This window comes from Chiloscyllium plagiosum, chromosome 19, assembly GCF_004010195.1.
Source record: "Chiloscyllium plagiosum isolate BGI_BamShark_2017 chromosome 19, ASM401019v2, whole genome shotgun sequence".
Lineage (NCBI taxonomy): Eukaryota > Metazoa > Chordata > Chondrichthyes > Orectolobiformes > Hemiscylliidae > Chiloscyllium > Chiloscyllium plagiosum.
Window position 1 is genome coordinate 48,673,342 of NC_057728.1, and position 25,515 is coordinate 48,698,856.

At 38.3% G+C, this 25,515-nt stretch overlaps 1 protein-coding gene across 3 annotated transcripts in view; it reads right to left on the minus strand.

Moving 5' to 3' along the window:
* Positions 1 to 25,515, minus strand: part of LOC122559767 (myelin regulatory factor-like protein) — a 76,515-nt gene that overhangs the window by 16,279 nt on the left and 34,721 nt on the right. For 2 of the 3 annotated variants that reach the window (XM_043709759.1, XM_043709761.1), the window contains 12 exons: positions 23,757 to 23,833; positions 21,583 to 21,693; positions 21,242 to 21,332; positions 18,773 to 18,973; positions 18,272 to 18,380; positions 13,628 to 13,737; positions 12,359 to 12,519; positions 10,500 to 10,560; positions 6,852 to 6,940; positions 3,954 to 4,028; positions 3,712 to 3,776; positions 3,424 to 3,609 (listed from right to left, as the gene is read on the minus strand). In XM_043709759.1, the coding sequence (XP_043565694.1) occupies positions 3,424 to 3,609; positions 3,712 to 3,776; positions 3,954 to 4,028; positions 6,852 to 6,940; positions 10,500 to 10,560; positions 12,359 to 12,519; positions 13,628 to 13,737; positions 18,272 to 18,380; positions 18,773 to 18,973; positions 21,242 to 21,332; positions 21,583 to 21,693; positions 23,757 to 23,833 (1,336 nt within the window). The remainder of the gene's footprint in view (positions 1 to 3,423; positions 3,610 to 3,711; positions 3,777 to 3,953; positions 4,029 to 6,851; positions 6,941 to 10,499; positions 10,561 to 12,358; positions 12,520 to 13,627; positions 13,738 to 18,271; positions 18,381 to 18,772; positions 18,974 to 21,241; positions 21,333 to 21,582; positions 21,694 to 23,756; positions 23,834 to 25,515) is intronic. The other variant, XM_043709762.1, reaches the window with a different exon arrangement.

Sequence of the window (25,515 nt, forward strand, 5' to 3'; positions counted from 1 at the left end):
AAATCTTGGAACTGAAAATATGTTGCAGTTGAAGTTATTGAACAAAAGAAGCAAAACTCATCATGTAGAAAAACAAAATGTGCACATCTTGTGCTAGTTTCAATACCTTTTAAGCTCTATAACTGTTAACAGTCAAACAAAGGTTTAAAAACCTAATGAGTCAGACCAGACATTCAAAGATACATATGTAGTTGAACAAACAAATGTTCATATCAAGCCATATAAGGAAATATTAAGACAGATGAATATTTTCATGCAACACCTTAAGGAACAGGTGGAATGTTTAATGAGATCAGAACTTACGACAAGACAGCCAAAGGCATGTTTATCCATGATAGAGTAATTAAAATCAGGATGCTTATGAGCCCAAAATTTGAGGAATATACATATCTGGGAGAGGTATAGGATTGCGGGAGCTTATGTAAATAGCTTGTGGTGAGACAATGAAGTAATTAGAAGACAAAGATAGAAATATAAAAATCAAGACATAGCTTAACGAGGAGATATTGTTGGTCAGTCAGCACAGAAGTGAGGGACAAATAAGACTTGATTCAAGTTAGGAAAAGGGCAGTGTTGTGGATGACCTTACATTTACAATGAATGGAAAATGTGAAGCCGGGCAGGATGCATCAGAATGACCAAGTCTTTAAGTAATAAAAGCATAGGTGTGCACTTAGTGGTAGATGAGTTGAGACAAGACTGGAGTTGGTGACCATATGGAGATGAAAATAAGCAGTCTTCTGATGGCATAAATGTAGACATTGGCATCAACTTTGATGACGTGATAAGTCAATATTGCAAGCAATTTCCATCAGCATCAGAGTCACCAGGAAGAGAGAGGGATCTAGTGGTTCAGTAGGAGGGACCAAAGACAATAGTTTCGTTCATCCCAATATATAATTGGAGGAAATTTCACATCCTCCATTGTTGGATGTTGGACAAGTGGTCTGACAATTTAAAGATGATGGTGAGGTTATGACAGGTGCCATCAGTGATATGAAGGGATCTTTTGAGCAGATTAGCCCTCCCTTGAAAATGCTGACAATCAAGAGAATAAGATGATGGGCTGATGTAAACAGAAACTTTTCCACACAGTACAGTATGCTCAGTTAAACTGAAGTATTGTATTTGATAAAATACATGAAAATGCAGATAATATGCCCAAATAGAATTTCTTCCAGGAAGGTCAAAATAAAATACCAGGAAGCAAAATATTGTGGATGCCCAAAATACAAAATAAAAGCAGTAAAGGCTGAATAATCTCAGGAATTCTAGCAGCATTCATCAGAGAAAGAATCAATGATTCAGGTCTGTGATCTTTCATCCAAGCTGAAGTGTTAGAAATGCAAAAAAAAAAGCAAATTACTGCGGATGCTGGAATCTGAAACCAAAAGAGAAAATGCTGGAAAATCTCAGCAGGCCTGGCAGCTTTGACAAATGGTCCAGCAATTTTTCTTTTGGTGTTAGAAATGCAATACGTTTTAACTAAGTATGGTGGAGGGGAAGAGAAAAGGAGAAAAAAAAACATAAAAGCAAATTTGTGACAGGATGAAAGGCAGGAGAGATAAAATGGAAAAAGATTTTATGGAACAAAACCAAAGGAGCATAAATGGAACAAGAAACAAAAACTATATCTCAAGGTGGCGTGAATGACAGAATAGCTGCCGCCTGAACAAAAATTAAAGAAAATAAGAATAGGGGGCATAAAAACAAACTAACAAAGAGGAGGAAGTGAAGTGTGAGTAGAAGCTTTGATCTAAAAGTGATGAATGCAAATGTTGAGTTCAGAGGCAGCACATTGCTCAGTCAAACGTTGAGGTGCTGTCTCTTGGGCTTGCATTGAGCTTCAATGGAACATCATAACAAGCCAAAGACAGAAGGTCGGGGGGAAACAAAATGTCAGGTAACTGAAAACTTGAAGTCACTCCAGTGGACTGGATACAAGTGTCAGCAAAGGATTATTCAGTCCACATTTGATCTCTCAAACGCAGAAGGTAGCATATTGTCAACAGTAAACTCAGTGAGCTAAAACGGAAGTAGTGCAAGTAAATTGCAGTTTAATTTGTGAGAAATGCTTTGGTGACTTGGATGGTGTGAAGGGAGGAGGCAAAAACAATAGGTGCTGCATCTCCTAAACTTGCATGGAAAAAGGAAATGATGATGATGGAGTACTGCAATAGGGTATCTGGGAAATAAAGGTCCAATCAGAATGCTAAAGGAGAGGAGAGCGGCAGCTCAGTTTGGTGACAGTATCGTGCTGGAGGATGATCTGATGAATACAGCATCTGATAGGTTGGATAGAGAGGACAAAGATTCTGCTGGAAAAGACAGATGGTAAGTGGAGATGAAAACTACCTTCATGTATCTCTTACTACAATTTCATTTAAAATCTGGCAAAACGAGAAAGTTTTATGTCTACATTAGACCATTTTATTTTGCTCACCACTTTCAGTGTTTTCAACAGGAGGTAAACTGTTGAAAGGACCCCTTTAGGACTAAATCTGTGTGCACACAATCAATCAGAAATCTAACTATAAAGGCTCCAATGCTTGATTAAAAATTAGGCATTCTAAACAGTTTATCCAATATACAACTTTATTTCTGAGAATTTGTTATTGTTATCAAGTTCTCCAACATTAAACACTCATAATGGAATAGACTCTTTTTGATTGGTGGCAACAGTAATAAATAAGAATGCATTATTTACATCTATTTTTCAACGTATCGGTTATAAAACCTTGTCTTTGTGTAAAGCATTGCTCCCACCATTTTCCTCATGGTCCTAAGTTACTTACTGTATAAAACACCACAATTCTTTATAGCTGGAAATAAGCTCAGGACAGATGTATTACAATTTGTTTTCTCTGGAGCTTACTACGAGAACAGAAAAACAAAATCCAGGAGAAACTATATTGGTGCACCAGTCAGGCATTTCACTAAATTAGTGTAGTGATACATAGTTCAAATCTGTTTTCTGTAAGTAAATATTTTCAAACAGCAACAATTCTTGACCATAATAAAAAGCTCAAATTATGGTCTTCACCATCACTATCACTCATTGCATTATGGAAGTTTAACCTGCTCCAAGATATTTTCTGCACTTTACTTATCCTGATACCCAGCATAGGATTGCTGGTGAAGGTCCTTTATAATCATTCTTAACCAAATAAGAGGTAAGTTACTTAAGTGACTTATTTGTCTGTTTATATCCATCCCTAGACAAAACAGTGGAGAACCTTTATTATGTATCAGGAATAGATATCATCACATTAAAATGTGCACTTGGGAATTCAAAACACGATACAGACTATGCAATGCAAGTACCATCAACTATTGGTGTTCTTGGAAAAGAAAATAGTATAAATATTTTTTAAATGTAAATGCTAATTTCTTTAAATTGATTAGAGAATCATAAAATCTTACTTGGTTGAAAGTAGTTTTGTACAAGACCTTTGGCAATTCTCCTGTTTGTCCAATCATTAGAAATGTCTTTTTTTTGTGATTGAAGTGCACAACACTGCACAGTGACACAAGGTAGGATATTACAGAAGCTTATTTCAGGCCGGGGAATTTCAGAGGTTGCTGTTGCATAAACTAAACTTGCATTTTCTGTTAAAAGATAAAATGGGCAAAGCATGCTTATGTTACAAAACATTTGATAATTTTTAAAAACTATTTAACACTTCAAATGCATTCAGGGAAACAATTTACCTGGCAATGCTGTATATGTTATAAAGGTAGCATGCTTGTTTGTTGTAAATGACTCTGAAATAAAGCTGTAACAGTAAACATAATCAGTGAGTTAACATATTTTTGTGAAATCTTTATTTAAAACTAAACATATCGCCAACCAAAAAGCTGACTTTTATTTTGTTACAAACAGCAAGATGGTCAGGAAATGTAAACAGCAAAAATTTAGAGGTAGTTGTACTGATGTATTACAAAGTATTTACCTTTCATTCAGCTTGTTAACAGCACTTCGTTCTTCATTCAACGTTAGTACGTAAAGTGCGGATATCAAAATGACACTGTCACAAAAAGGAAGTGTTATTTGTCACATAACTAATATAAATAACTCTATAGATAAACAATTAATTTTCCTTACCTCTGGTTAATTTGGCTTAAGTGTAAATAAAAGTTTCAACTGATTCAACTTATTCAAGCCCAAACTGTCTTAGTTAAAAGCTACTGTTCTGCTGTCACTAACTGTTCCCTGAGTTCACTGTTGAAATGCAATGACAACGAAAACATAACAAGAGAGCCGGACATTGTATTCTACAAGAGCTAGTGTTACCAGCACCTTTTCACTTAAACTGAAGTAGGTAGAGCTTAAACTCAGAGCCTATTATTGTAGGTAAGCAAGCTTGATTTTCAGGAAACAAATGGATTATGGCCATACAAATAGCCATTCCTCATCCATTGCTACTTAGGAAGCCACTACAATTGTAGCAAATATATGCTCTGTTCATCTATCAAGAAACAAAGATTCCACTCACACTTATGCTGTTATAATCAAATTGGTAATTGGCACAATGAAGAGGAAGTGTGAGATGATACATTTGGGGAGATCAAACGAGGCAGAGGAATAAGTGATAGGGGAACTTGGAGCAAAATGTCCACAGATCCTTGATGGTAGCAGGATAGGTCACTAAGCTGATTAAAAAGGCATGCAGAGTCATTTCTGTTATTAACCTAGAATATAAGATAAGAGATGTTACCCTGAAACAGTATAAATAATGTTAGGCAACAACCTGAATACTGTCTGCAATTCTGGTCTGGATGGGAAAATTGCAGGTCAGGAAATATTGGATAGGCTCAGATGGTTGTTATTGGAATAGGTGAAGCTAGTAGAGATTAAATTGCGATGTACAAAATTGTGAGGGGTTTAAGTAATGACAACAGTGTCTATCTACTTTAGCAGAGAGGTCAGGACAATAGAGCATTGATTTGTAGAAAGATTAGGAAACATTTTTCACCCAGAGAGCAGTAGGGGTCTGGAACTCTCTTCAAAGATAGCAGAAGCAGAGATTCTCAATTCATTTAAAAGATATCTAGTTGGATACTCATGTGTTGGAACACAAATTTAATGCCGCAATATTGGATTAGATTGGGTGGGTAGTACAGCTGGTGCAGATGCATGGACAATTGATCTTCTGTGCTGCAAACGTTCTATGATTTCAATGATAACCAGAGGTTTTTCTCATGCCACAAAATAAAGAATGACTGTACAAGTAATATCAATACGAGATAGATTTACTGGATCAATCAGAAAACTATTTTCCATTGGATACAACATTTTGAAATGGCAGGAAGGCGTGCATATGTGTGAAGTTTTTTTCTTAATTCTTTCACAAGATATAAGTGTCACAGATTCACAAAAGAATTCCCTGCCTCTGGCCAGCGCTTACAAACACAGCGTTTATATGGCTGACCAGTTCAGTTTCTGGTCAATATTAACCCCAGAAATTTAATGTGTGGGGATTCAGCAATGGGAATGCCATTGAATGTCAAGGGGATGTGGTTAGAATTCATGTTGGAATTCAACATTACCTGATATCTGTTTCATGAAAACATTGCCTCCCATTGCCTCCCGAGGGCAACAACCAGGTCTTGCCATATTTGGGCTCATCCTGCTTCTGTATCTAAGTGGTCACAAATGGTGCTGAATATTGTGCAAACATCCCACGTCTGACCTTATGTTAGAGGAAAGGTCACTGATGAAGCAGTTGAATATAGTTGGAACTGGGACATTCCCCTGAAAAACTCCTGCATCAATCTCTCAAGATTGAGATTATTGGCATCCAAAAACAGCAGGAGAGAGTTTTCCCATCACATGCAGTTTTGCTAGGATTCCTTAATCTCACACTCAGTCAAATGCTGCTGTGATGACAAGGACAGTCACTTTCGCCTCACCTCGATCTCAAATACTTTGTCCACTTTTGAACCAAAGCAGTAACAACATCACGAGCTAAGTGGCATTGGCAGATCCTAACTCCGTGTCAGTGAACAGGGTGAATCATTCTCCACAATATGACTGCCCCAATAAAGGAGGTTGAATTGTCAAGTTAAGGATCGTTTATTGTTTAGTCATTTTAGTCATATTGCCATGAATATTAAATTGAGATTAATGTCTTCATTTCTTTTTCGCTGGCTTCACATTTAACCAAACATCCAATGGAAAATTAAGTCAATAACAGTTCCAGAAGTTCTTCAGAATATTTAAAACTAGGCAACAAAATGGCATGGCACAATTACCCTTCAGTAGTAAAAATTCTAATGTTCCCACACTCATCCTCCAACTCATTTCACTCAATTATTCTCACAACTGTAGAACTCTTAGCTCCCTCAGACTTTGCTTTCTTCAGTCATCTACTTTAAAACTTAAAATTAGCATATCAATTCTACTTCATTTTGTTACATCTTGTTCTTTCAGCTTTCTGACATTTGGTACGAACTGAATATTAAACTAGATGTTATACATTCTGTTGAACCTATAATAGGAGGTTTTGTGCAGTCCTGGTCAGCAGAAACAGTGAATAGGTTATTCATTGGAAGATAATATGAAAATGGAAGATCATGGCACGCTTATTTACATTATTACAATGGGCCAAGTAAAGAGCAGTCATTGACACAAGATTGAAATGAATTGCTTCTCTCATCCAGGGAACAGTAAATGGGACATTATAAGTAAACCAGCAAGTTCAACATGTTTTCTTTATCCCCCTGGCTGGGGCAAACACTGAAGAATTACAGATCATAGCTGCAATCATAGCCCTGAAGCAGAAACTAACAAATGCAGAACAACAAATTGAGAAACTGCTGCATGATGTTTACCAAGTTTAGTTTCTTACCAAAAGGCCATGAGACCCATTAGAGCCATGATGACAATATGGAAAACCTTCTGAAGAGAGCAGTCACCTTTATGCTGGTTAAGGTAGGCCTGTTTACAAATAATTAAGAACAAAACTTTTACATTGAGATTAGCCAACTTTCTGATGCCAGAGCCTTTGCAGAATTTATTTAAAAGACAAAGTTTCACAAGTAGCTTAAAAGACTAAATGTCATCAACAAAAAAATTAATATGATGAGCAATGCCATCATTAAAAATTATTCCATATAGGATGTACCATTTTCATGCATTATAGAAAAATGTACCAAAATTCTAGCGAAAATGGAATGATATGCTTGCACGGAATTTGACCCTTGATATGGGTAATACATGAAGGATTGTGTTTGTATGAAATGAGGTAAAAACAAGGACTGCAGATGCTGGAAACCAGATTCTAGATTAGAGTGGTGCTGGAAAAGCACAGCAGTTCAGGCAGCATCCGAGGAGCAGGAAAAATCGATGTTTCAGGCAAAAGCCCTTCATCGGGAATAGAGGCAGAGTGCCTGCAGGGTAGAGAGATCAACCCCAGGGCATCAATGTGGACTTCACCAGTTTCCTCATTTCCCCTTCCCCCACCTCACCCCAGTTCCAAACTTCCAGTTTAGCACTGTCCCCATGACTGGTCCTACCTGCCTATCTTCCTTCCCACCTATCCACTCCACCTCCTCTCTGACCTATCACCTTCATCCCAACCCCATTCATCCATTATACTTTTCCTGCTCCTCGGATGCTGCCTGAACTGCTGTGCTTTTCCAGCACCACACTAATCTAGAATTTGTATGAAGTGATTCTTCTGGAAATTCTATTGGTGTTCAATTGGAAGCATGTCAGTCAGGCATAAATAAGGGTGTAATCTAATATGGCTTGCTCAATCTAACTACAAAGCAGGATGGGAGGATGGACAGACATAGAACTGGGAGAGGAAACACAATGGTTCGATATTGATTCTACATTTTTCCAGCTGCAGGAAGCTTTCAATGTGAGTTATGACTAAAATGCAGCAGGAAACAAACTGTGCATGTCATGTAGACAATTAACAATGAATCAAATGCAATCAAGTGAGGTGTAGTGTTCCAAATTGAATAAGCAGCACATTGGGATCACGGGCATTCAAATTCCTGAACACAGAGCGCTGATAGGAGCTAGGAGAATCTTCAGGTTCACATATGGATGTCAGTCATATCACAGTTGCCTCTAGTGTGCTGTAGATGGTTGAAAGAAAGGGGGTACCAAACTGTGGGGCAAGAGGCAGAAGTCAAAACTGAGGGGAAAATGTTGTTGGACCAGCTCCGAGGAACGGGAACTTGCAGGCTGAGAAACTGAGGCTGAGAAACATGTGTCAGTGGGTCATCTCGAATGGGAAACAGCTCTGAGGATCAGTGGTTTCAATTGTGGCCATGGCTTCTCAGCAGAGCAAGTGCAGGTGCAGTGCTACAGTGTCCAGCTGGATTCCTGGGAACCGGGGAATAAACTCATCCAACAGCATTGTGTGATAATGGGGAATACAAGCAAGACAACTGATCCAGGAGAAGGGGAGGACTACAAATGCTGGAGAACAAAGTGGAGAGTGTGACGCTGGAAAAGCACAGCAGGTCAGGCAGCATCCAAGGAGCAGGAAAATTGATGTTTCGGGCATAAGCCCTTCATCAGGATCTTACTGAAAACCCATGCAGCAGATGTGTGATGCAGTTGCATTGAACTTTTATGCATCTAATTCCTTCCAGGGATCCATATGTGTACAGGGACTCCACAGCAACACATTGCTGCATTAAGAAGGCTCATGAGCTTTGATTGACTCATGATTGCTGACCTCCAATGTTATCTCCATCCAGGCTTCTTTGGCCAGGCAGGAAAATTATCTTCTATCTTTCACATGCAGCCTGGAGGAGAACCTGCTCTCAACTATGGAACCACTCAACGTTTCCCATTGATATGTTGGCTGCAGTTTGCTGGTGCACTACTTGGCTTCTTCAGTAGTGCTTGAATATTAAGACAGCACTGTTGCAGGTCAGTCTCTGGTTTTCAGGTGGTGCTAGGTACAGTGCTTCATTGCCCGTTACATTCAGTGCATCAATCCATGTGAATTAGCTATGGTTCACATGATGGAGACAGTGAGGTCTGCAGATGCTGAAGATCAGAGTTGAAAGTGTGTTGCTGGAAAAGCACAACAAATCAGTCAGTTTCTGATGAAGGGCTCTGGCCCAAAACATCAATTTTCCTGCTCCTTGGATGCTGCCTGACCTGCTGTGCTTTTCCAGCAACACACTCTCAACTAAGGTTCACATTAGATTAGATTACTTACAGTGTGAAAACAGGCCCTTCGGCCCAACAAGTCCACACCGACCTGCCGAAGCGCAACCCACCCAGACCCATTCCCCTACATTTACCTAACACTACAGGCAATTTAGCATGGCCAATTCACCTCACCTGCATATTTTTTGGACTGTGGGAGGAAACCAGAGCACACTCACGCAGACACGGGGAGAATGTGCAAGCTCCACACAGTCAGTTTGTGGCGGGAATTGAATCCGGGTCTCTGATGCTGTGACGCAGCAGTGCTAACCACTGTGCCACAGTGCCACATTCTCCAATTCTGGATTCACTGCTGAGATCCGCACCACAGGAATTAATATTAATCTAGGTATACGAATACTTCATTAATTCAGGCTTTGGGCTGGATTTTTGTGGAGTTTTACAGACTCCCCGAGCTTACAAATTGGGGGAATAGGATCTGGATGCTGAAGCCCCTGTTTCCTGTTCTACTAAGAAGTTGGCTTCCATTTACATCAAATTCAAACTGCAAAGTTCAAACAAACCACAGTAAGGAAGCCAAGTATTAATCTTCCGTGCAGCCAACTCGAAATTTACAAGCAAAGCCCACTATGGGCGATATGAACCATCAGAAATGGTGGGGATGGTATGGAGAAAGGGAAGGAACTTAATCAAAATCGAGTTGGAGCAGGAAATAAAGCACTGTATCCCACTTCTCTCTAAAGGCAGTGAAAGCGTTGATGGACAATACACATTACCGCTCCAATAATAGCCAGGCATGGACATAAACACGGAAGAGGGACAGGATAGTTGGCAGATATAACCCTCTCCACAGCTTGCTGGTTGGCCTTGTTTATAGCCAGCCTGACATGGCCTACTCTGCATTTTTTTTTCCTTTTTTTACATCCAGAAGTATTATCACACACAATGGAACAGCTTTCCCACCAAATCACCACTTTTTTTGTTTTTTTTAAAAACTGTTAATCATCACCAGTAATCACCCATATTATCCCACTCCAGCTACTTTCCATTCAACTTGTTCAAAGATACTGTTACACACTTCTGGAGTAGGCGGGTCTTAAATCTGATATGAATGGCCAAGGAGGGCGCGGTGAGGTTAAGAGGGCAAAAGGGTGAACCAGAACAAGCTTTCTAACCTGGCCCTATGGTTACCTACACTCAACACTGGACTACGCTCTCTCCTGCATGCATAGTCCCACCCCCTCATAATTTTGATGCAGAAATGCTGGCATTTCAAACAAATACTCTTCCATGTTGCTCACATCTCCAACAGGAAAGGAACTGATGAAATAACATCATTCAAATTTGCTGCACTTACCCTGTGTTTGGCCATAACAGGTTTCTTTGGTGTTGTCATGTTGCTTGCCCGGCGAAATATGCTTTAAAAAACACAAAGTTAACAAATGTTAGCTTCGCTTTTGATATGCTAAAAGAAATAACATTTTTTCTAAAAAAAAATGCATAAATGCACTGAATTGTGTTCAAAGAGCCACATATCTCCATCTCAGCTGATGATTGAAGTTGAAGAATTGGTCACACAGGGATGCAGAAATGGAATCAGCTGGGTTGAACAAAAAGAATACAAAAGATGGGCATAAGCAGGATGAGAGAGAGTGAATAGTGCAGGAACGAGCAGTGAGTTTGGCCTTAAATTCCCTTCATTCCCGGGTAAATGACTCTTCAAAAAAATGTTATAGTTGGCAAGATTTAAAAAACAAAATCAGATAAAGAGCCAAAATAAAATTCCAGTTTTCCTCAGAGTAAAAGGAAGTACTCAGCAAGATGCTGACTTCTTGTAGTGATAGAGTTTAATCATTATGTGATGAACATCTGAGATGATGTCACTGAGACCTCAGTCGTCATAAGTTCATGTTCTAATCAGTGTTGGAGCCTGTACAGCACAGCACTCTGCATTGCTGCCTTACCCTGTACAGCACAGCACTCTGCATTGCTGCCTTATCCTGTACACCACAGCACTCTGCATTGCTGCCTTATCCTGTACAGCACAGCAGTCTGCATTGCTGCCTTATGCTGTACAGCACAGCACATTGCATTACTGCGTTATCCTGTACACCACGGCAGTCTGCATTGCTGCCTTATCCTTTACAGCACAGCACTCTGCATTGCTGCCTTATCCTGTACACCACAGCAGTCTGCATTGCTGCCTTATGCTGTACAGCACAGCACATTGCATTACTGCGTTATCCTGTACACCACAGCAGTCTGCATTGCTGCCTTATCCTTTACAGGACAGCACTCTGCATTGCTGCCTTATCCTGTACTGTGCAACAATAAACATAATTTAAAACCTTCCAAGAAGTCTGGACTGAGCTTATCTCAAGACCCAAAGAACCCAAACAAAAGCACAATCATTCATTCTCCCTTGATCTAAGGTTGTATTTATATATTTTTAATACCAGAGAAGGTTTTTACAAACACGAATAAAGCTAATGTTATCTATTTCTGTTTTAAGAAAGAATACAGACTATCACAGGCATATACTCATTGTTGTAACGAATTATTAATATGTTGTTTCACACAGCTAATGATGTAATTAATCATGGAATATGTTTATAGCAAGTTAGTTACAGATACCACTTAATTATACCATTTTAGTATCATTAAAATAGTAATGATAATTATATTTTAGCATCATTTACACATTAGTATATTGTGGTAATAGTATGATGTAGTGTTCATGGAAATAACTTGTGAAACAAAGTACAACTTTTCTTTAATTTTCTTTTTTTTATATTAATTTAGTTTCCTTCTCTTTTGCTGCATGTACCCTTATCCAGCTTCACAGGCATTACAAGGACTTGGGCATTCCCAGATAATGTTAGTATGAGTGATTATCCAATGAGTGATGTCAGACTATTTTAATCCTCTTCACGTCAGCCTTTCATAATCACTTCCAGCACCAAGTACCAAAAGTAATTAAGATGGGAACTTCAGGGAATTGTTTCTTTCCCAAGTCTAGGAATACATGGTCATTTTTGTGGATTTATTTCTTCTTCTGACAAGACTTGCCAAATCACTACAAGAACTATGGAAATTCATGTATGTGGCCAAATGCCCCATTCTAGAGAGAAATTATCCATGCAGGGCCACATATAAGTAGTTCACTTTTTCTGTGAAGTTAATTATTACAAGATATAAATTGGAAAGTATACACACCTGCTATTTTTCTCACTCGTCTTAGATTTCACACTCCCAATCAACTTCAGCTTGGCAAGATTTTTGTTCCAGACTTCTAATTCTTGAATTCTTTTTTCAAAATTGTCAGTCAACTTGCATAACTCTTTCACTGCTCCGACATTCTCCATGAAAATCTGTTCCTACAGGAAAAAGTCAACATTGGCCTTTAGCTGATGAAAGAAGGGAGAAATCCATAAATCTGTACAACAGTTGGAGTAACAATAAGACTAACAGTGACATCAATTTTCTTTAAAATTACTAACTACCAATTAAGTGTCTTATAAAGAGAGAAAAGATTTGGGCTGCCTTCATAGCAACTGCTGGACGAAAAACATTCTAAATAGCACCTGCTTTAACTTAAGTAGCTTTAATATTGTGTTTGATACTTCCTTCATGAGCTCCCTAGATGTCGGTGTGATGCAGCCAATGGCGATATCAAAGTAAACTTGTTGGATTTGTCAATTAGTCTTTTCAGTTGATCATATGAAGAATAGAATAAAATACAAGAGGAACTTTAAAGCTGTTACCGATGGAATAGTGTAGCGAATGGAGTCTTGGTTAGGCCATTTAGAACAAGAAAGAGAATAATCATAATTAAATAGTGTGTGTTAATTTTAATGGAGGAGAATATTTATCGAGCTGTTAACAGAACTTGGGGCATAACCTTAAGAAAACAATGTGAATTGGACAAACATCCTTTTAGTCTTTTGTGTGAAGAGATAGGTCTTTCAGAGCATTACAGAGTAAACTGCAAAGCACATTTTCATCTTAGAATGAGGAACGAAAGATTGAAAACAACAAGCAATTATCACGTCAAAAGTTAACGATTACACATTCTTTGCAATGAGTATTTAAACAAAGTTATAACAATTAATAAGTGAAAGGTGTTTTATAACTCTACATTCATTTGACCTTCATTAGAGGTGTGTAAATGTTGTAGCATGCAATCTAGCTTTTATTTCACAGAAAGTCGAAATTGGTTTCTCATTATCAAATGCAAATTGGGGTTCCAGTCATTACCTTGTGATTTTTGTTTTGAAGATCTTTTATGGCAAGCATATATTCAAACAGTTTTAATCACTAACATGCTGAAAGACAGCTTTTCAAAGAATGCATCAATGTTGATTCACGTACTAATATGTTAACTGTCAAGGAGTCTATAGGTTAAAGCCGAAGAAATTGCCAATATTTCTGAATATTTCAGATCACAAAACAGTCACAAATATTAGAAATTCCAAATTCTATTACTTTGTCAACCATAAGGAAATTCTCGATCTTATCACCATTGGTATAGGTGATATCCCCGACCTCTCTTACAGCTGATGGCAGGATTTCCTTCACTTCCTGTGCTATAATACCTGTTTAAAACAAAGGTCATTAGGTATAAAGCTTGCTGTACCTGAAGATGACAGAATGTGGTTAGTATTATGAGCAATTTTCTAAGTCGAAGAGTGTGGTACTGGAAAAGCAGGAGAGTCGATGTTTCGGGCCCTTCATCAGACTTTATATTCTTGATGAAGGGCTTACGGCTGAAATGTCTACTCTCCTGCTCCTTGGATGCTGCCTGACGTGCTGTACTTTTCCAGCACTACATCCTTCGACTCTGATCTCCAGCATCTGCAGTCCTCACTTTCTCCTGTGCAATTTTTAAGTCATTATAAAAGCAAATCTGTATTTTTAAAACACTGCATAATTAAATTAAAATTTTATAACAATGGTTTTTAAACCTGCTATTGATTCAATGGTTTAATATTTTGCAATCTAATATTAAAGATAGTCATATGTAAAAGAAGTCCAGTTTCCATAATTATTGGTACAGCAAGCACCAGTAAAGATTAGATTAGATTAGATTACTTATAGTGTGGAGACAGGCCCTTCAGCCCAACAAGTCCACACCGACCCTCCGAAGAGCAACCCACCCAGACCCATTCCCCTACATTTACCCCTTCACCTAACACTATGGGTAATTTAGCATGGCCAATTCACCTAACCTGCACATTTATGGACTGTGGGAGGAAACTGGAGCACCCGGAGGAAACCCACACAGACACGGGGAGAATGTACAAACTCCACACAGACAGTGGCCTGAGGCGGGAATTGAACCAGTGGTTAATCACTGTGCCACCGTGCCGTCCACTGAAGGAATGAAGCGCCGGGCAGCGCCCGCAGTTAACTGGATGCGAACATGCAACCAGACAGGTTTCAAAGAAATCGAAATAGCTACTGAGCTAAAACTGGCTCGAAGTAGCTGCTGAGCTAAAGGGTTAGATAGGTTGGACACTGAGAACCTTTTTCCTCAGATAGCAATGGCTAGCACGAGGAGACATAGCTTTAAATTGAGGGGTGATAGACATAGGACAGATGCTAGAAGTAGTTTCTTTACTCAGAGTAGTAGGGGTGTGGAATGCACTGCCTGCAACAGTAGTAGAGTCGCCAACTTTAAGGACATTTAAATGGCCATTGGATAGGCATATGGACAAGAATGGAATAGTGTAGGTTAGATGGGCTACAGATTGGTTCTACAGGTCTGCACAACATCGAGGGCCAAAGGGTCTGTACTGCGCTATAATGTTCTATGTTCTAAATATAATATCACTTCACCATTGGTTTCTTTTTAGCAAGTGAATTAACTGCATTTTGCTGCATGAACAAATTTTCTACCATGATATCACATCCCAAAATAAACAGTGTCATTTAAACAGATTAAATTCTAACATAAAGAACTCAGGATGTAGGTTTGCTCACTGAGCTGGAAAGTTCGTTTTCAGACGTTTCGTCATCATACTAGGTAAGACCATCAGTGAGCCTCCAGGTGAAGGACTAGTGGTGTAGCCCGCTTTCAATATAGATGTTTGGGTATCCTTAGGTTGGTGATGTAATTTCCTGTTATTTTTCTCAGGGGGTGGTAAATGAGATCCAATTCAATGTGTTTGGTGATAGAGTTCCATTTGGAATGCCATGCTTCTAGGAATTCTCGTGCATGTCTCTGTTTGGCTTGTCCCAGGATAGATGTGTTGTCCCAGTCGAAGTGGTGTCCTTCCTCATCCGTATATAAGGATACTAGTGAGAGAGGGTCATGTCTTCTTGTGGCTAGTTGATGTTCATGTATCCTGGTGGCTAGTTTTCTGCCTGTTTGTCCAATGTAGTGTTTGTTGCAATTCTTGCAAGGTATTTTGAAAATGACATTAGTTTTGCTTGTTGTCTGTATTGGGTCTTTCAAGTTGATTAGCTGCTGTTTTAGTGTTTTGGTGGGTTTGTGGGCTACCATGATGCCAAGGGGTCTGAGTAATCTGGCAGTCTTTTCCAAGATGTCTTTGATGTAGTGGAGAGTGGCTAGGGTTTCTGGACATGTTTTGTCTGCTTGTTTGGGTTTGTTGCTGAGAAATCGGCGGACTGTAATCATTGGGTACCCATTCTTTTTGAATACATTGTATATGTGATTTTCCTCTGCTCTCTGTAGTTCCTCTGTGCTGCAGTGTGCTGCAGCCACAAGCGAAGCTAAAATTACCACATTATTTTAATGAGTCACCACATTCATTGAAAGCGGGTGACACCACCAGTGCTTCATCCGGAGGCTCATTGAAGATGTTACCTAGTATGGTGATGAAACGTCTGAAAATGAACCTTCCTGCTCAGTGAGCAAACCTACATCCAGAACCTCAATCTGAGCTACAAATCTTCTCAAATTCGATTAAGAACTCAGTAAAGTCACAGAACGTAAGCAAAACCTACCAGCACATTCCTCCTTATTTACTAATCTCATTTTCCCTTAAAATTTGGCTATAATATTCACCTCTGAAAATGTGTTGCTGGAAAAGCGCAGCAGGTCAGGCAGCATCCAAGGAACAGGAGAATCGACGTTTCGGACATAAGACCTTCTTCAGGAAGAAGGGCTTATGCCCGAAACGTCGATTCTCCTGTTCCTTGGATTCCTGAAGAAGGGCTTATGCCCGAAACGTCGATTCTCCTGTTCCTTGGATGCTGCCTGACCTGCTGCGCTTTTCCAGCAACACATTTTCAGCTCTGATCTCCAGCATCTGCAGTCCTCACTTTCTCCTATAATATTCACCTCAACTACTCTACCTGGTAGAGTGTCCCACAATCTTACACCTCAATTAAGTAGCATTTCTGAATTTCTTGTTAGATGTATCAGTGACCAAAACTGAATGTTCCTAATTTTGGACACCCAGAAAAACAAGAGATTGTTTTTAAGTAGCAAAAGCACCAAATAAATGATGTGTAAACGGTAACAAAATGCTTTTGGAGAAACTGTTTGCAAGGATAAGAAATTAAAATAAATGGCCAAAATACTATGGTGCAGATGAATATGGTTAAAACTTGGTGCCAACTAAAATCTATAAATAGAAACAACTTTGATTTTCCTAGCTCATTAACCTGCCATTACTAGTCGCTGGCTTCTGTATATGCTATGTATTTCCATGACAGATTAAAACAAACAGCATGAAATAGTAATTTGTTACATAATACAAGGGGTAATCAATGTTACTGCACTGCCAAAAACAACAGGCAAGTGCAAAAAAAAATTAAAAACTGAGAGGTGCCAACTGAGAATACAGCATAACAGATGATAAATTAATCCAGTTACCCCATGTAAAAGATATAGAGATTAACCATTATTGTAGCCATGTGTAAAACTAGAGCCATTGGAGATTGGAGAGCGAGGTGGGGTACATACACCATCATTGCTTTCAGTGAGGGAGTTTCAAGAATATGACTCATCAGGAGTAAAAGGGCTGGTTATATAAATCCAAGTCAGGATGGTACAGCTTGGAGAGAAACTTGCAGATGGTGATTCACCCCTCACCATCTTCTTGGTGGTAGAGTTCGGGTTTTATGAGGTCCTGTTGAAAGAGCCTTGATAAGTTGTGACAGTACATCTTGCAGATAGCACAGCCTGTGCCACTGTCTGCAGTGGTGGAATCAGATTCCAAACAAGCAGGATATTTCATGTCAGATATTGTTGAGCTCCTTGAGTGTTTTTGGGCCTGCGCAACAGCCTGTTCCAAAAGCTGGGGGGGTGAGGGGAGAGAGTAATACTCCTGCTTTGTGCATTGTAGATGGCGGACAGAACATGGTGAATTAGGAGGCAAGTTACTTACTATAGAATTTCTAGCCTCTAGCCTGCTCTTTTAGCTATAGTATCATATGGCTGGTCTAGATCAGTTTATGGTCAATGGTAACGCCCTCCTCCCCACCCCTACCCAAGCTTGTTAATCATGGAGGATTCATTAAAGGGAGATGGTTTGCTTCTCTCATTAGAGATCGTCATTGCAGAGAGTGGTGCAAATGTTACTTGTCACTCAACTGCCCAGCCTGAAAGCGGTTAGGTCTTGCTGCAAATGGAGCTAGACTGCTTCAGTGTTCGAGGAATCGCAAATGGTGCTGAAGATTCCAGTTTCTGATCTTGTGATGAGGATAAATGACCCCAATTGGAAAAAGATGTGTGCTAACATAATCATCAAATAAGAAAAACTAAATTGGGTCATTACATAAAACTATGACACAATAAAATTGATAATGCACATAAATCAACTGATCATTGAACATTAAATATCTCACGTAGAAACAGGGGTTAGTCATTCTGTCCCTCTTGCCTCATCCAGATTATGATTATTGTAACCCCAACCTAGCATGTTTTCCTGTTGTGACATGTCAATAATGCAACCATTAGACAAAGACAGATTACACAGAGGTTTGTAGTCTGTCCTATTCGCTAGTTAAATGCTCATTATACTGGTGCCTGTATTCATGTATGCCACTTATTTGTTTTTATATGCACCCATCACACCAAATTAACAATTTTAAAAGCATTAAAATAAGATACCCCAATGAACATTTTCAGAATAGTTAATGAAACCAGAGCCATATTACCAGTCTCATGAGGGTGGTCTACTCCCATTTTTATTGCAAAGTCAGGCCTGTAATCATACTCAACTAGCCTCATTTGTGTTATCCGTTTCAGTTGTTCCGTTGTATCAACCTACAAGATAAGATACTTGCAATGGATCAAATCCTAACATTTTGTAGAAAGGAAACTAAGACAGTTTTCCATGACAGCATTGGCAAAAGATCTGCATCATGAAATTTCGAACACTTTAAAATATTCGCATTTTTTCTTCTTCTCAATAAAGTTGCCTGCCCCTGTACTGTATTAGCAACAACCATTTCATCCACCTCCCTAAAAGCAAGCTCACTCGAGCACAGATGCATATGCCACCAGAAAACAACCAAAACAAATTTTCTGATGATCTTACACTACAGCAAAGTAGGTTAGAGTGTGAGGGAAAGAGAGATAGTATCCTTATTCTGTTAGCTGACAATTGTACTTCAGAAGAAAATTTGAATTTCTTAGTACATTCAATACAAACTCACCTCATGAATGTTCTGTTTAGCTCGTCTGTCAGATGGATGCAGGACTGATCCCATTACCTTTACATTGCCACACACAACCAATGCCTCATCTGGAGTATCTGTGTTGATTCCCACTTGACCGTGACAGATAATTGCGTTAGGAGCGTTCCCTTGTTGCCATGTCCCTGCAAGTTCACTTTCAAATTGACTAGGATTTGAAGCCTGAAAGAAATTAAATATTCAAATTCCTGAACAGGAGCTGTAGATATTATATCAAGACATAAGTGAAGAAGAAGTAATTTTATGCAACTTTAGATAAGTTTCAGGAATGAGCGCTTCTTCAGGAATTCCTGAAGAAGGGCTCATGCCCGAAACGTCGGTTCTCCTGCTCCTTGGATGCTGCCTGACCTGCTGCGCTTTTCCAGCAACACATTTTCAGCTCTGATCTCCAGCATCTGCAGTCCTCACTTTCTCCTGCAACTTTAGATAACATCTTACATGTGTAAAATCAAATTACAAGACCATAGCTATTTTTTCTTTCATTGAAAGGACAGTAACATTTGAAGATAAGACTTTATAACATGCAGAAGTGATTTTCTTCTATTGCATCGAACAACAAAGTTAATTCCTGAATAATCCCACAGTATTGTTTGTAAATACTTTTAAAATTCTGGTTTGTGGACTGAAATGGAAAAAGGATTCAGCTTTACAAACATATAAAGAAGGAACTACGCATTTCAAGCCTGCTCTACCATTCAATAAGATCATGACCAATCAGATTTTAACCTCAATTGCACATTCCTGCATATCCCCGACAATCTTTCATCCCCTTGGAAATCAAGAGTCTATCTACATATCTCTTAAAAATATTCTGCAACTCCCGCTTTTGAGGAAGAGAATTTCAAAGACTCTCCAAGGGAAAACATGTTTCGTCAGCTGTGTCTTAAAGGAGCATCCCTACCTATCTTTGTGTCATCAGCAAATTTAGTTACTATACCTTTGATTCCTTCATCCCAATCATTTGTATGTAAAGAGTTGAGGTCCTTGCACCAATCCCTGTGGCACAGCCCTTGTGACACCCTTCTAGCCTGAAGAAGACTGTTTGCTTTTGTTTAACTAGCCAATCTTCCATCCATGCCAATTTGTTACCTCCAACATCATGAACTTTAACTTTCTGCAATGACCTTTAACGTGGCATCAATGCCTTCTGGAAATTTAAGCACAACAAAGCCGCAGGTTCTCCGTTATCTACAGAACAAGTTATTTCTTCAAAGAGCTCATAAGTTGGTTAAAAATGATTGCTCATTGACACAGCCATGCCAGCTCTGCCTGATTACCTGTCTGATATACCAAGGAGATTGTGGAAGGATATGTTGCAGTTTTCACACAAGTTACTAGAACACATTGTGAGTAGTATTTGTACTGATGCCTTCCTCAAGGTGTTGGAGAGGAGGAAGGGAGAGCGAGAGAGAGGGAGAGAGGAAAGAGGAGGAGGAAATAAAGCTGGAGACTCATTTGTGCGTGTTCAGGGCACGTTTATCCCAAAGCAGTTGATTGTGTTTTTCACACAGGATCAGCTTATGGCAACCAATCTCAGACTGGCTCCTGGACAGGTGTTCAAGATGGCAGCAGAAAGCCTCAACAATCCTAAAAAACAACACCTCTTCTTCCATACAAAACAGTAATTAAGAATTGGAAGATAGCTAGCTGTTCTCACTCATCACTTGCTAATTAGCTGCTGCCTGTAATTACTGATGGAAATACTGAACAATTGGTGTGCCCTCTGTCTTCAGAAAATAATTGAAAGGACTTGGAAGGATAAGATCAGAGATCAGAAGGACTAAGAATAATAGTCATCGATGCTGAAGCAGCAAAAGGACAACTCATCTTCTCCCATGAACTGGTGCTATTGGACTGTGTTCTTCTAGCAGTTTTTTTTCTCCACCAATACCATTTGTTTCAATGGTCTATCTTCATATGTGCAGAGATTTAAGAACGGGTAGAGTTATAAGTTGTTCATATTTCATATTTTGTTTGCCTATGGTTAGAACGGATTTATTTGTAATACATAGTTTTTGGCAAATATAGAAGTCTGGTCAATGTTTTCTGTTAACCTGAGTTCATTAGACAAGGAAATTGAGGACGGCGTAATTTGATTAAATTGTTTAACGTTTATGATGACTCTGGGAACAATGTCATTCAAATATCAATACACTTTCCCAAATGAGTCGGGGCCTGTGTTGGAGCTAACTATCAGTTTCTATCAAACATGACGAACAAAAACTTAAATATAATTTAAAATTACACACCTGTTGTTCAACTGCAAAAATGTGATAAAGATTGAAATTTTATTATTTCATTATGTTTTTGCCTTTGTTAAACATAATCAGAGTGATCCACTTTTAAATTTTAGCTACATAAATAATTTTTTATACTTTTCTATTGCATTTAAAATTATTTTGGTAAACAGCCAAATTTCAACATACTTACCCGCACAATTATTCTTTCAGATGTGTGAGCAGCCAATAAATAATTCTGGTTTTGGCAGGTAGCATATAAACCAACTACAAGCATAAAGTATCTAAAAAAGAAGAGCCTGATTAGAGAGATGTTTTTCATTATTAAACACTGGCAATTACAATGAGTTATGAGTGGTCTTTTGCAAAATCATTAATATTGAAAAAGACACAAATTGAGATAAAAATAAACACAGGATCCTTGCACAAGTTTATCAGCAATACTTTCTCTCAATCCTCCTTGCAATTAATACAGAGTGTCAAATAATATATCTATACTGTCCATATATTTTATTATATATTGGTCACATATACCTTTGATCAGGATTAGGTTTACCCTTCTTCCTCATGTTGTTTGCTGTTGTTTCACCAAAGTGCAATCTTCCTAAAGTTACTTTTGTAGTTTGGTTCCCTGGCAAATCAATCCTTAAAAAAAACACTCAATTCAGCATAAACCATGAAAGTTTCTGTGTAAAATGTGAGGTAATTGATAGACATTTAACCTAAAATATTGCTTTAACAAAAACTTGCAGATTTGCACCATTGTGTCAATCCAGATATTAGCCTGTTTACAGTAGAATCACACAGATACAACCAGTGGTTGTGTTTCTCAGATGTTTTGTTTTAAATGCTTTAATAACATGGGCTAAAATCTTCAAACATTTGTAAATCATTGTAAATTGGTTGCTATTTCATGCAGTGCTGGGGCTAATGTCCCTGAAAAGTCAATGTGTACCCAAATTCTAGAATTAAACCGTCACTCCACAACATTAAATGGATGCTTCCTTGAGCCAGTACTGAAACTGTAGCTTCAATATATCCTACAATTTATTGGTTACAGTCACAGGACAAAAATTATAACACATAGAAGGAAATGTAGGACATTCATCCCATCATGGTGGCTCCATCATTCAATGAGATTATGATTGATCTGATAATCCTTAACAATTGGATTGTTGTGTTCATCCAAAGTTAAGAAACTACTTGTGCCTTTAACATTACTGATATTTAACAACATATCGCTCACTGATTACCAATAATTTAATTAACTTTTCCTTGAAATGCTAAAAGTATCAATAATGATGATGTGATGAAAATTTTAATGTACAAATTTCTACTTATTACCACATTCTCTGCATGTTTCTCAATGAGATACTGCTACCCCTTCTTTGTATCAATTTGAACCTTTCGTCAAGTATTTCTATTAAAACTTGTCAACAAACCACAATGTAGGAGACATTGCAGTGAAACAGAACTCTTTCCAATTGACACCAGCAGGGAGTAGATATGGATAATAACCCCACCTTGCTCAGCAATTTAAGCCAAGTGGTGCATTGCTTCTGACATCAGCAACTATTAAGAACTAGGTACCAAAACTGTACATTTTTTTAAAATTTGGAGTAATTCTATTGTGTTTGGTTTTGTAGTTATGGGAAAGTGAAAAATTCTAATCAATTACACCTGTCCCAGAATTTTTTTAATCTTATGCTTTAGCCAACAGAAATTCAAAAAAGCACAAAGTCCCTCTACAACGCATCTTAATCTTAACAGCATTATTAAAGGTGAATATTATTAACCAATAGGATTGAAGAATTCTCATCTAGTCATGCAGGTTATGATCAAGAAGCGCGACTTAAAATGTGTTTTTATTCATTTGTATGATGTGGGCTTCACTTGGCCCAGAAGGTATCTAAAAGTCAACTGCTTTACTGTGGATCTGGAGTTGCAATTAGGCCAGATGGGGCAAGAATGGTACCTTTTTTTCCCCTCTAAAGCATATTAGTTAACCAGATGGGTTTTTATAATCATCAACAGTAGTTCCATTGTTACTATTAGGTTTTTATTAAATTTAATTTTAATCATGTGCCATATTGGGATTTTGAACCCATGTTCCCAGGATATCAATGTAAAGTTCAGGATTATCAACCCAGTGACATTTTCACTCTGCATCCATTTCCCTCTAAATCTTGAAAAGAAAGTGACAGAACGGAAATGTCAGGTGGATTTAAGAGATAGAACGGACAGAACAAAATATTTCACAAGTCTCCTTTAAAATCTCCAGTAATAATTAAAATCTGAAGGGGTGAGATTCCAGTGTAAAAAGTTGATTTTTCAAAAGGAGATAAGTTACATAGGACGCAACACACTATTTAAAAAGTCACTAACACTTGAAGGGATAAGCTCTTACTTTTTCTAATGAGTTTGTAGTCAGTGAATACCTTAAATTCATTGCATCACATTTCAATCTCAGTGAGACTCCACTGTCTGCTGTAGTTCAGTAGAAGGGCAAAAAGGACATATTCCTGATTTGTGCGCTTACTTCACAAGTTCATTGCTAGAAAGTTCTATGTGCTTTACTCTTTCAAAACAAAAGTGTAAACTCTGATAGCAACTGTTTTTCTTAATAATCCAGGCCTATGCATGAATTGAAGAGGTCATTATGATATCTTACAACTCAAAAATAAAGACTCCTATATGAAGCATTTTACCTGACTGGATCAAAAGATTTCTTACTCCGGTCTGATTGAGATTGTTCAATGGTGATCATCTGATTTGTGGTCTCAACCTATGAAGGGAAGTTTAAATTCTGTAATACTTTAACTGCAAGTATGAAAGAAAATATTACACAGCTACATGGGGAAACTTAGCTCAAAAAGGGGCCCCCTAAAAAAAATGTAATTGAGGGAATGGTATCTGAAGATAATGAATTTGCTAAAGTACTTTTAGTTCATTTTCTAAAGTATTCACCAAAGAAATGTAGATAAAAATATTAGATTTATGGGTACAGGTTAAAGTTGATGAAGATTTAAACAAGTGTTACAGCCACAAGAGATATCATAGTGGGGAGCAAGTCTAAGTTCAAGGCAGATTACCAATAGGGGAAATCGGTAAAGGGAAAATTGAGCCCTAAAGAGAATGTAAACTATCATGGTATGAATGTGAGCTGGCTATAATAAGCTGGGGAATGTTACTTAAAGGGATTGGGGTAGACAGGTAATGACAAACATTTAAACAGCACATGAATAAACTACAATTGTTCATTCCTGTCTACCACAAATACAAAACAGGAAAGGTGGCCGACCACGGCTAATAGTGGAAGTTGGGGGTTATATTAGATCCAAGGAAGGGGCATACAAATTGACCCAAGAAAAGCAGCAGCATTCCTGAGGAATGGAAGCAGTTCAGGTTTCAGCAAAGGTGGACAAAGGAATTCATTAAGAAGGGAAAAATAGAGTTCAAGGGCAAGGTTGCAGGGAACATACCTATAGAAGCTTTTATAATCAGTTTGTATGTGAAAAGGAAAATATTAGTGAAGACAAATGTAAAGCTCCTACAGTCAGAAACAAGGGAAATTATAAAAGGGATCAAAGAGATGGCAGGCCAGTTAAATCCATATTCTGGTTCCATCTTCACAAAGGACAAAGAAATGATATTCCAAATTGTTGGGGGAAACAAGGTCTAGGAAATCAGTATTAGTTGGGGAATTGTGTTGGAAAATCATTGGGAAGAATGAAAGATAAATCCCAAGAGTTCAATATGTTCCAGAATATTTAAGGAAGTGTCCCTAGAAATAATGGATGCATTGCTGGACATCTTTCAAGATTGTAGAATACTGTAGATCCTATGGATTGTAATGTAGTTAATGTAACAGCCCTTTTGAAAAACGGGGTAGAAAGAAAATAGGAAATTGTTGACTGGTTAACCTGACATCAGTAGTGGAGAAACTACTAGAGTCTATTACAGAAAATTTAATTGCATAGCACTTAAAAAATAGTGACCAGATTGGCCAGAGTCAATACAGATTTATGAAAGCAAAATAGTGTTTGACAGATGTACTGCAATGTTTGGACAATGTAACTAGCATAATTGATAAGGGAGAGCCGATAGACATGGCTTGGACTTAGACTTTCGGAAGGCTTGTAATTAGGTCCCACACAATAGATTAGCAATGTAAACTTAAAGTGCGAGGGATTGAAGGTACTGTACTAACTTTGATAAAGGACTGGTTGGCAGAGACAAAACAAAGGTTTCCGAGTGGCAGGCAGTGAAGAGAGTTGTGTACTGAAAGAATCAATGCTTGGACATTAGCTATTCACAATACATATATATTGATGTTTTACATTAGGGAATGAAATGCAATATCACCGAGCTTGCTGGATTGAAAAGTGTGGTGTAGGAAAAGCACAGCAGATCTGGCAGCATCTGAGGAGCAGGAGAGTTGTTGCTTTTGGTCATAAGCCCTTCATC